General features: G+C 39.2%; 1 protein-coding gene across 2 annotated transcripts in view; it reads left to right on the forward strand.

The window, feature by feature from the left end:
- Nucleotides 1-382: 382 nt before the first annotated feature.
- The window catches only part of rc3h2 (ring finger and CCCH-type domains 2), a 32636-nt gene continuing 20409 nt past the window's right edge, over nt 383-12609 (forward strand). For both annotated transcript variants that reach the window (XM_038283646.1, XM_038283647.1), the window contains exons 1-6: nt 383-565; nt 5914-6243; nt 6331-6448; nt 7585-7818; nt 10298-10473; nt 11140-11340. In XM_038283646.1, the coding sequence (XP_038139574.1) occupies nt 6013-6243; nt 6331-6448; nt 7585-7818; nt 10298-10473; nt 11140-11340 (960 nt within the window). In that variant the 5' untranslated portion in view covers nt 383-565; nt 5914-6012. The remainder of the gene's footprint in view (nt 566-5913; nt 6244-6330; nt 6449-7584; nt 7819-10297; nt 10474-11139; nt 11341-12609) is intronic.

Below are 12609 nucleotides of genomic sequence, written 5' to 3' on the forward strand. Positions count from 1 at the left end.
CCTGTTTTTTTTTTTTTATCTCAGTATAAAGAGGATCTTTATAAGGAAGTTGTGGTCTGCTGCTGGTATATTGCACCCACCCACTTTTCATGTCACAAGACTGAAAGTTTTCATGAATCATTTTATTTTATTTTTACTCAGGTAAATTCATGTGAAATACACCACTTTGAAAAAAATGATTCATATTATTTTGTGCTTTATTTAAGTTGACCAAATTGTGGTCCAGGATTATGTCTGTTTCTCTGAAGGAGAACAGATGCAGGGGGGAACAACACCCGATCCTCCTCCTCCCACTCCTCCTCCAGGGTTCACCACTCCCTAAGAGAGAGCACGCGCTATCCTCTTTCACTGTAAAACTCCCCACCCACAGCAGTTTTCCTTAAAGGCCCCCCTCCTGCTGAGCTGAAACTGTCACATGAGGGTGAGCTCAGGGGGTACTGCACCTTAGGTGATATATTTTGGGGTCCTCGTTGGAAGGGAAATATGACGCGCCAGGACAGAACGGAGCTGTCCACGCGGGTGAAGGAGCCAGCGCTCGCGTCGCGCGGTGCCAAGTGTCCAGGAGGTGCGTATATGGTGCCACCATTACTAATAATCACAAGCTATTATACAGTAGCAAAACTACAAAGGAAAACTAGAGCATTTTCTTTCTTTTTTTTTTTTGTGATCGTAATGGTCATTTAAAGTGCAATGGCGCACGTGCGTAATGCGTAATATGCGCTCGGTGTTTATTTTCACCTGTTTTGGAAAAGTCTTTGACTAAAACTGACCTAAGGGGAATCCCACCGTTGCAATGAAACGGTAAAACCGGTGTTTCAGGTGTGCTGCTGTAGTTCCTTTCTTTCCTCTTTCATTTTCTCTCATATTATTTGCGCGTGCGTTTCTGTTAGGGCTTCCTCGCCGGGGCAATTTCTTTTTTTGGGGGGGGGGGGGGGGGGGGGTAGCTTGGCGTGTATTTTTTTATTTTTTATTTTTTGTTCACCTGCTCCTCGAGAAGCGCCAGCTGCATGGGGTTGGTGAGGAGTTTGAACAGATGTAAGGGACTATGAAAGCAACAGGTGCTGCTCAAAATCTGCCTGCAGGATCCGGAGCAACTGTTCATGATGGCGCCTAAAGGCAGCTGAGGAGTGTTAATGAATGTTTTTATTTATAGGATGTTACTACATGGAGAAGGCCAGTATCCAGGTACACTAGATGTGAATATGAAATAAGAGATTTAAAAATGTGCAACGATAAAAAAATATATAGGCTATATACAAATAGGGGATTAAAAAAAAGGGAAATAGCTCTCACAGCCATAAAACCTGCTGTTATTTAGCTCTCAAAATTCACCCAGGATTTTTTTGCATTAGCCTGTTTAAATGGTATTTCTGCATGTTATATAACTGTGCTGATGCATATGTTGTCGAAGTTAGCAGGTACTGAAGTTTTAGGTCATTTGTGTTTAGACTTTTTTTTTTCCATTAACTCAAAACGCTTAATTGTATCAATCGCTCACACTGAGATCCATCCTTTCCATCCGTCCGCCTGTCTGTCCATCCATCCGTTCGTCTGTCCATCCGTCCGTCCATCCATCCGTCCTTCCGTCTGTCCATCCATCCATCCATCCATCCAGCCTTCCTTCCATCCATCCCTCCATCCAGCCTTCCATCCGTCCATCCATCCATCCAGCCTTCCTTCCACCCGTCTGTCCATCCATCTGTCTGTCCATCCGTCCATCCATCCATCCATCCAGCCTTCCTTCCACCCGTCTGTCCATCCATCTGTCTGTCCATCCATCCATCCATCCATCCAGCCATCCTTCCATCCATCCCTCCATCCAGCCTTCCATCCGTCCATCCATCCATCCAGCCTTCCTTCCACCCGTCTGTCCATCCATCTGTCTGTCCATCCATCCGTCCATCCATCCATCCATCCATCCATCCAGCCTTCCTTCCACCCGTCTGTCCATCCATCTGTCTGTCCATCCATCCATCCATCCAGCCTTCCTTCCTTCCATCCATCCATCCATCCATTCAGCCTTCCTTCCTTCCATCCATCCATCCATCCATCCATCCATCCAGCCTTCCTTCCATCCATCCCTCCATCCAGCCTTCTATCCGTCCATCCAGCCTTCCTTCCTTCCATCCATCCATCGATCCATCCATCCATCCATCGAGCCTTCCTTCCATCCATCCAGCCTTCCTTCCTTCAATCCATCCAGCCTTCCATCCATCGAGCCTTCCTTCCATCCATCCAGCCTTCCTTCCTTCGATCCATCCATCCATCCATCGAGCCATCCTTCAATCCATCCAGCCTTCCTTCCATCCATCCATCCATCCATCCATCCATCCATCCATCCATCCATCCATCCATCCATCCATCCATCCATCCATCCATCCATCCATCCATCCAGCCTTCCTTCCATCCGTCTGTCCATCCATCCATCTGTCCATCCATCCATGTTTGGTTAGAATTCAGGCAAGTCATACCTTAAGCTGGAAACATATTAAAACCTCATATTTTCTTCAGTGTTTGCAATTTATTTTAAAAAAACATGTTCGCACTAAAGAAATTAACATTTGTCAGAATCATTGTTGCTGCTTGAACAGTAATTGGCAAATTCACGTTTGTGAACTCATACCTAGAGTTGGTATTTTTAGCTGTTGATTCTTAAGCTTGAATAACTTTTTTGTTACTCTGTATTTAAATGCTTCAAAGGAAATCAGAGTTTCAAAACAACTGAAATACCTCAACAACCTAAGATTTGCCTAAAATGCTTTCCTTAATAAACAAATCTTTTATATCTACTTGATATTGCTTGTTGTTGTTGTTTAAAAAAAAAAGTGAAACAGTGCAATGAACTCATTTTAAATATGACTACATTCTCAAACAATTTTGTAAATATCACAAAAAACGTCAGCAATATTTCATTCACATTAAACTTCGGGGATAGAATATTTGGGAGGCTATTATTTCAAATCCTATGCTTTTATCCTCTGACAGCTGATTGTGTATTTGGACAAATAGTTAAACTTTCACTTCACTTCATTCTCATATACGAAATGGATTTTATTCAAGAATGAATGATGATGATGTAAAAACTACTTAATCTACTAAACTTAAATGCTATTTAAACCCTATTCATGGTTGTAAAAGTTGAAAAAAATTTAATGTAAGCCTTTCATTTTTACTGTATACCATACTGTTGTTTTAGCATCTATTTTTGTTCAACAAAAAGAGGCCATAATACATATTAAAATAACAGAAAGACATTTATACCAAAGACAGTTAAAAACATTAAGTGGTTGAAGAGGTCAGCTGACTAAATGAAGGTCTCGTTTTGCATCTTTATAAGATAATTGATGCACTCCACAGGTCCTCTGTTGTTAAAATATGTTAGCAGGACAAATTTCATCCTCAAAAACATATATATACAACTGTAAGGGAATTAAATAACTAAGTTTATGAAATCTAAGACAGATGTTAAACTTTCCTAAAGGATGGGTCGATTTTCTTCATTATCTCTACTGATACAGATATTAATATTGGATCATTGCATCTCTAATCACTGCCCCTAATAGAATAACAGGGTGTCTTTTTATGCCTGCCTTGTTATCCTTGTTACACTATTTACAATTTACTAAGAATGCTGATCTAAACATTATTTAGACTCTTGATACGCATGTTACTTTCCACATTTCTACTTTTATCTATCAGATGCCTCTGTCGATTAAGAAAGATATTTAATGTTCCTTTTTAGTAAAACTGATGCTTTGAACTGCAGACATTGTGAAGATTAAACCAAATATTGTAATTAATAAATGGTCATTGATCTGCATCAGGTCCAACTCAGGTTAAACTTAAGGATAAATATTAAGTTATGTTTATTAATCAGTATCAAAGGAACCCGGCTGTCCTGAAACCCAAAGATCAGCAATGGAGGCAAACCAAAAAAAATCCTCAATCAGTTGACCTTTAATCATAAAAATGCAATAAGCTATCAATGCAACAGAGGAAGGCAATATACTGTAACCATTAAGTTTCCTCAATACCTGAGTTGTAAGATTGGACAATAATGTGCAACAAAAGCTTGTGAAATCCCCTCAGGTCATGTAGTTATTAAGTACTATAAATAAATAAATACTTAAAGAGGCATCAACTTAACTGAAAAACACTCTGAGTAATGTTGTGAAAATTATACAGTTATGCATAATTAAGAATAATTATTTCCACTAACCAAAAATTTCAGTTTCCAATACGCTGTAAGGAAAAATGCATTGCTCTGGATTTAGTCACGGTCTTCACAAATTTATTTTATAATTTTATTCAACTAGGGTCAAGTGAAATGCATGTTTAGTATGCAAAGAGATACAGTTGGTCTAACGGTGTTTTGCCCAAATTCAAATAATGTATTTAAATACTAACAACATTCTTGCTCCGTAAAATATGTCTTTTGACGATAAAAGAAAACCAGAAAGTAAATAGAATGAGTCTGGAAGAGCAGAGGATAGTACTAAACAGAATCTACCATAAAGATGATGCAAAGATTCCTTCTTTGGCTGGGTGTCAGTATGTCCTGCACAATAAAATAAATTGCTTTATTTAGAAAGCTTCTGCAAATTCATTAACATTTCCAGTCTGGTCAAAAAGGACAGAACTCTTTAGTTCTCCAGACACCTAAATTACAGGACCGTTTTTTCATTGCATTTAACTACAGAAGTCTGTTTATTTTATTTATTTTATTTTTTTTTCCCATGATGCACGTTTGGTGAATTTGTTTTGTCTTACTTTTGATAATGACAACCAAGGTCAGTACAAACCTAGAAACTTATCACCTGTCACACAGTTGTTGGAAATGTTTGGGAACAACTGACACGAACAGGTGGCATCGGATTGAGCATTTCTCTAAAAAAAAAAAGGATTCTTGTCATAATTTAGCCTTGAGTGTCTTCCCTTTTTTAGCTTTTGTCTTTAAGCTGTGGCGTTCTGATTCAGCAGGAATTTAGCATTCATATCACAAAAGAAGCTTTAGTGTTCAGAAAGTGAAGGAATATGTGTCTCATCCAACAGGTTTCTAAATTGGAAGTTAGTCAGAACCATTTGTTGTTAAGCTCCCTTGCAGGTTATGGTTTCCTCTGGATTCTGGATGATGGAAATATTTATACTTTACACTTTAAACTCTGTATATAATGAAAGCAGCTGTGTCTTTTCTGCTTGTGTTTTATGGACTTCTTCTGAGAAGAACTTAGATATGAGGGCTTGTTGGTCTAGGGGTATAATTCTTGAATAATGACAATACTTGTATAATTCCTGGACAAGCCCTTTCTGTCTGTTGTGGGAGTGGTGGCTAAGTGGTTAGTTAGGGCTTTGAGAATGTTATTTGATGCTCTCTATGCAAGAATATTACCCCATGATGACATTTTATGGCTTCCCAAGAGTAAGGGTTAGATGCACGGTTAAATTTCTCCATTGTGAGATCAATAAAGTTTAATTATTATGAGTGTATTTTTTTTTTTATTTGCTATAGGTCCGGATAAAAGACAATATTTTTTTAAACTTTGCTTTTAATACTTATCAAACTGATTTATGCTTAGTATTTTTGTGCATACAATGTTTTATCTTTCAGTGAAGAACTTTGGTCTTCCTGGTTTTGTTGTAAAGTGATATACAGATAAACTTTGATTGATTGATTGATTGATTGATTGATTGATTGATTGATTGATTGATTGATTGATTGATTGATTGATTGATTGAGTGATGGATTCATTTGCTGTTTGAGCATGCATGCAAAAAAGGAAAGAGCTTAACTTTAAACTTTAGATGTATGCATGTTGCAAAATTATTGCAGTTAATAACCACACATGGATATAGAATGGAAAAGTGACCTTTTGAAATGTTAATGCTTATAATCTGATTTACTTCTTTCCGCAGCGTCCTCGTCGGCTCTGTCAAAAGGCTACTCTGGCCGGGGCTCGTGACATGCGCTCTTCCTGAGCTGGGTGAGGTCTCCCTCAGCAGCACGGCGGCAGCATGCCGGTGCAGGCAGCCCAGTGGACAGAGTTCCTGTCCTGTCCCATCTGCTACAATGAGTTCGACAGCAGTGGCCACCAGCCAATCAGCCTGGGCTGCTCCCACACTGTGTGCAAGACGTGCTTGCACAAGCTGCACCGCAAGGCCTGCCCCTTCGATCAGACCCCCATCAGCACAGACATCGACCTGCTGCCGGTCAACTGCGCCCTGCTGCAGCTGGTTGGAGCAGAGGTGAGATAGTCCCTGCACGTTTCATTCTAGATTTGTTCTTTTGAGATGCTTCACTATCTAATTGCATTGTGTTTGTGTGTGTTAAAGGTCCCAGAAGTTCAGCCTGTGAGCCTAAGCAGTGCAGCTGATGTTGAGCACTATGAGATCTGCCGATTGTGTGTAGAAGAGCTGGCTCTCTACTTGAAACCGATCAGTGGTGCCAAAGGTACCGAATATGTACCATCATGTGAACTTTCTTTGAAAGACAACTTTGCCTTGTCTCTACAGATCCCATTAAGACCTTTTGTAAAAGATCAATTCAAAGTTGAGCTTGTGTTGTAGAGAGGAAACTCTACAGCTCAGTTCATTGTTTTTACAAATCCAACCTTAAAAATGAAGCAGGCTTTTATATTCAGCCCCAATAAAATAAAACTTTTAAGAATCACATTTCTCTACAACTATACTATAGCTCCAGGTCTGTTAGGCTATGACTTAACTTGGTTCACCAAGTGACTGAGATTTTTCTGTTTTTTTTAGCAAATGATCTTTGACTCAAACAAAAAAATATCAAGAATGTTTATTAAACTCAACTCTTCAATGAATTCATGAATATAGTTTGAAACAAGCCATTCCATCGTTGCTCAGGGTGTAAATTTAGGTATGTCGGCTCACTGGAAGGTGAACCTCTGTCCCTCCCATCAAGAACAATTTAAGACGCTGTGCAGTGTTGTTTTTCCACCATACATTGCATTTAACATTTAGGGATCCTCAAAATGTTTGCTTACTTGCTGCTTACCCAGTCTTTTGGTTTAGGTGGTCGACCATAATTTGGATTTGCAGTTGTTCCACACATTATTGCGTTTTTGGTCACCCAGTTAACAATACTTTGTGATGCTGCTATGAAAAACCCTGACATTAAAAAAATATAGTTAGGGTTGATGAGGTGGGTTTTTTAACAAGACACAAGAGTTCAGATGTATTTTTGGGTTGAAAAGAATATTGGCATATTTGGACATTTGCTGTAGAGAATTAATCTCTTCATATTCAGCCTGCGGAGGCTGCTTGTAAAAACTGGCATTCATATTTTCACACATCTCATGATGCCAGAAGCCTCTGTACTTTTATGATTCCTTGAAAATATTCAGCTTTATAAGAAAACAGGACTACTGTGGTAAACCAAGTCACAAATCAGTAGCTTGATTATATTACATGGATAATTTGGACCTTATGTTGTTGTTCTTAAGACTGATTTACAAAATTTTCATCATTTCAAGATGAGCTCTGTGAAATTAATATATTTTTAATTGAAGAAATACTTCAGTGGGTATATACTAAGCGGTTTTTTTCACATGCTCCCTCCAGGTGTGGCTAACCTGAGTTCGAGCGTGCTCAGCAGACCCATGCAAAGGAAGCTGGTGACCCTGGTGAACTGCCAGCTGGTGGAAGAGGAGGGTCGTGTCCGCGTGGTTCGGGCTGCCCGCTCTCTGGGGGAACGGACTGTAACTGAGCTCATCCTGCAGCACCAGAACCCCCAGCAGCTCTCTGCCAATCTCTGGGCAGCAGTGAGGGCACGTGGCTGTCAGTTTCTGGGTCCTGGTGAGTCTGTGTTACCCAGTACACTTTGTGGACATGAGCAAACATTTTTGCAGTTGCAGATTCTGTTTGTTTGTTTTTTTTGTAAAAGTAATATTTTATTCTTAATCAATTTTACAACTTTTTTTTAAATGTGTTTGAGCTTGAAACTTATGCTACTTAAATAAATAAAAAATTTGCCAACAGAAAAAAACTTGAACAAAAGGAAACGCCCTCTCCACTTAAAAATGCACAACCCTGTACCCGCTCTCTAGAGGGAACGCCAGTTAAATGTGTGCAAGAGCGTGCACCAGCCCATTTCTCCTCATTTTAATAGCAGTGAAGTGAAATGGATTCTCCAGATAGCATGCCAAAATTAACCTGTCGAGTAGAAACTTTGCAACCGAGTCATCAGTCATCAGCCTGACCTGTGCTTTCAGTGCATGCCACCATTTATCAACCCGCACGCGCCCGAACCCGTTAGGATGACTACCGAACCCAACCCGTCACCAGCGGATATCTTCAATTCAAATCCAAACCCGACCCGACCCGTTGATATTTAACCCGCAACCCGACCAGTTAACACATCAAGTAATAGGCTATCGTACGCTGCGCTGCAGAACAGCGCCATTAACACTGCAGCAGACGTGTATGCACTGACTGTGGCCTTTTTGGAGGGAAGCCCACACTGCCGGCAGGGCTTTAAGCTACAACAAGGTGACCCCAGTGCCTGATTAATATAACATTTCTGATGTCCATAACAACACACACGCATAAAAAAAAAATCACCAACTCCCCGCCTGCACTAAAAAAATATCCGCCCGACCCCTTTATTTTTATTTATGTATTTTTCACCCACAAAAGAGCATTTTAGCGGGTGACCCGTAAAGGACCCGCAGGTACCCGACCTGTTGCAGGACTCTACCACCATGTGAAAGAATCTTCCAAAACCAGTCTTGTCTTGTTTCTCTCTTCTAAGACCTTTCTCTTCTTCACATAAACTTCGTAGTCACTTTTTCTCTTACGCCCCTCTGGCATTTTCAAAGAACCATGGTGAAAAAGGCGAGCTTCGATGATTGGCTGAAATCATAGCTCACCACACATATATTTCTAAAAGTGCACATGTGCAGAAAAATGATAGCTAACTGGGGATGAGCACGTAGGACAGCCTTACGTAAACATCACCAGAATGATTGGCAATTAGGAGGACCAGTGGTTAGTGCCCACAGCCCATATATGGAGGCCTTTGTCCTCGACGTGGGTGACCTGGGTTCAAATCCGACCTGTGGTCCTTTGCAGCATGACTCTCCCCCTCTCTCATACCCCCTTTCCTGTCTGCCTACTGTTAAAAAATGAGCCACTAGTGCCATAAAAAATCAAAAGAAAAAAATTAACTATAGATGAAAATCTCACTCTCAAGCCAATATTGGTATGGCATGCTCAACAACTGATGTGTTAACTGCACTAACCATCTCTTTTGCTATTTAAAACCTGTAAGTCTGTGAATATTTTAGTTTCTTAGCACATGTAATTAAATGGTTAAATCCCTTAAAACCATTTATACACATGAAGTCAGTATAAAAAAGTATAATTTGGCTCAGACACAGAATATTTTTTTGACATGCCTGTTTAGTTTTAACGATGAAGATGGTTTGAAAAATGTTTTTGGAACAAAATGGCTTTAATTCAGCCGTTTGACCATTTGTGGCACCTTATTGTCTTGCTCAATTATTTTTAAGTTTACAAACACAAATTTTCTACAAATGGAGAAACTTTTTCAGTGGAGGACTAGAAATTGTTTTCTTCCTCTGCTTACTTACACTTCCCTCCAAGTAAACATCTCTGGGAAGTGTAAGAGAGATCACTCCTTTTTAATTTTATCTGCCAGTAAACTTGCTGAGAATTACCACGTTTTCTTTTTTAAATCAAGCAGTCAGCAGTTTCCCTCTGCATTTTAAGATGATGTGTCACCATCCATATATGGGCATTGTGTTTCTGTTTAACAGGGGTCCCAAAAGCTATCTAAAATTTCCACTTTAAAAGCCTTAAAACCAAAGAAAAGGCCAGTATTGTTTTAGACTTAAAATATTTATTCAAATTATAATATTTTCTCGTTTTCATCACTTTTTTATCTCTCATTTTCTATTTTATTTGTATGAATTTACTGTGTTTTTTTACTGTCAGGTTTGCATATGACTCATCGAATTTGGACCTTGTAATGTGTGAATATAAATTAAAGTATTGTCATAGTACATTTTGTGTTGATAAGTTCTCTTCAAAGTTGCCAGAGTTACTCATTGTGCATTACCTCATCTACCTGTCAGCTGGTCTTGGTACCGGGTGTCCTGTGATGATTACTCATAGGGCAGATTCTGACTGGGAACACGTCTCTCATCATGATAACAGAATGAGTTGAAAAGTCTGAGGACACCTGGATGTTTTTGAACTATTTCCTGTTTGTTTACCTTTGCTGGGTTAAACTCCCTCTATCTTTACTCCTCAGCGATGCAAGAAGATGCGCTGAAGCTGGTTTTACTGGCTCTGGAGGACGGTTCTGCTCTCTCCAGGAAGGTGCTGGTTTTGTTTGTGGTCCAGAAGCTGGAGGCCCGGTTCCCCCAGGCGTCCAAAACAAGCATTGGCCATGTGGTGCAACTACTCTACAGGGCCTCCTGTTTTAAGGTAAATGATAAATAAAAACATTTTTTTTTCAATGGGTCCATTTAAATTACATGAAATACTAAAACTATTTGAAGAGACTTCATGTGTCATCATAGTTAGAGCTCCTCCAGATAGACCTTTGATCTGTGTGTATTTCTAGAGCTGTTATTTGATGAGCGACATCTCTGCCTGGACAGTAATGCTAACTATCCACTCATGATGTAACCTCCAGCTATATTCGCCCCTTGGTGCCTTGCAGGCTGGGCGGAGACAGTAATGAGACGCAGTGGCAGGCAGATTAATTCACAGGATTACAGAAAAAAAAGGACAGGAGTGCAACTTAAGCACAGAAGTCATTTAATTATGTTTTGGTTGTCGTTAACTGATTTTTTGTAGGGTTATATGTTGGTGTCTTATGATGATTACTCATAGGGCAGATTCTGAGTATGGGAGAGTCCCTTCATGTGATCAGAATTTGAGTTTATGAGTCTGAGCACGCCAACAAACAATCAAACCTAATCTGTGAAGGATCTGACATTTACTTCAAAATGCCTTGGACTGTTTTTTTTTTTGTTTTTTTTTTGTAGGCAAATATATAAATAGAAATGTTTTGTTTCCTCTTTTCTCAAGCTTTGTGAGTTACTCACTTTTCTTTTTTCTCACAACACGCTCTGTCCTTACCATCAGGTGACTAAGCGTGATGAGGACTCCTCCCTGATGCAGCTGAAGGAGGAGTTTCGGACGTATGAGGCGCTTCGGAGAGAACATGATGCTCAGATTGTCCACATTGCCATGGAGGCTGGCCTTCGAATCTCTCCTGAGCAGTGGTCCTCTCTCTTATATGGAGACCTGGTTCACAAATCACACATGCAGTCCATAATTGACAAGGTATCATTATTATTATTAATGTATTATAGCATATTTATTATCACTGTGGATTAAGGTAGATACAACCTTTTAAACTGTTAAAAAGAGTAATTAAATTTGAATACCTTCTCAATTTTTATCTCTTATAAATTGGCCAATTTCAATATCTGGGGAAGCATATCCTTTAACCATACTTTCATATCAACATATAGAGCTATAACCCATTTATCATTTCTCGGCGGAGGAGCCCATATATCTGTTTGTTTACTTGGGTATTTATGATTATACTCTATATTTCTATATAGAGTATATCTATATTTATTTTTGACTGCAAAATTTGTGCATTGCAACAACATCTATCTTCTGTATTTAACCAATCAAAATAGCAAGCTTCCACTGTGCAGTGGTTGGTGAGCATTTTAGACCTAAGAGTTTTACTCAGGGGCCAAAAGTGTCAGTCTGTTGAATTGAAATCTTCTCTATTATGCGGCTACTTTCCTAAAAAACATATAAAATCTCATGGTTTTAGCTTCTTGGCAGTAAGAGCTTCTACTAAAGGATGTGGCTTCGTCAGCTCTTTATTTCAGCTCTGCAGGAATTGAGCCCAATCTCTTCATTTGTTCGGCAGCTTTAACGCGGCAAATAAATGTAAAAATGTGTGAATTTGTGACATATGTTCTCCGTCATGCCTGCTTCTAACATGTTTTTGTGCTAAATGAAAATGATACCCTTATTCTTTCATTTCCAACTTTTAGTTCCCCCTCTAGCGGTTAGGAAAATTCACAGAAAAGCTGAACCTTCTTATAAAGCCACATGGTTCAAAGCGTGGGGAAAAAGTAGCATATTCTGAAAAATATGGTAGTTGCGTTTATTTAAAGCCATCACAAGATTAATTTAACACTGCAGCTTTAAGATTATAATAGTAGAACAGACAGGTAATTTTCCAGCTAATTTCTAAATCAGTGGTTGATGTGAATGCAGCTTCTAATAGTTCTCAGCAAAGCTGAACTGAACTGAGCTGCAATTTCTTAACTTTTGTTCCCTTGTTCCATCCTCTCATTGTGTATGATGGTGAAAAAGACCTGAATCATCCCTAAACATTTTATTAAGGTCCATTATTTTAACTTCATGATTTTGGCTCTAAGTGTAGATACTAATGAGGCAAGTTTTAGCCATTTCCCAATTTAGTACGGTCAAAAGCAGTCTGCTTTATTTAAATGCTATGTGAGATTAGGCAGCTGCATTAAAACACTTGTTTAAGTTTAATATTTCAGTCCAGGCTGATATGGA

The sequence above is a fragment of the Cyprinodon tularosa genome, unplaced genomic scaffold, assembly GCF_016077235.1.
Source record: "Cyprinodon tularosa strain WSP-4 unplaced genomic scaffold, ASM1607723v1 ctg196, whole genome shotgun sequence".
Classification (NCBI taxonomy): domain Eukaryota; kingdom Metazoa; phylum Chordata; class Actinopteri; order Cyprinodontiformes; family Cyprinodontidae; genus Cyprinodon; species Cyprinodon tularosa.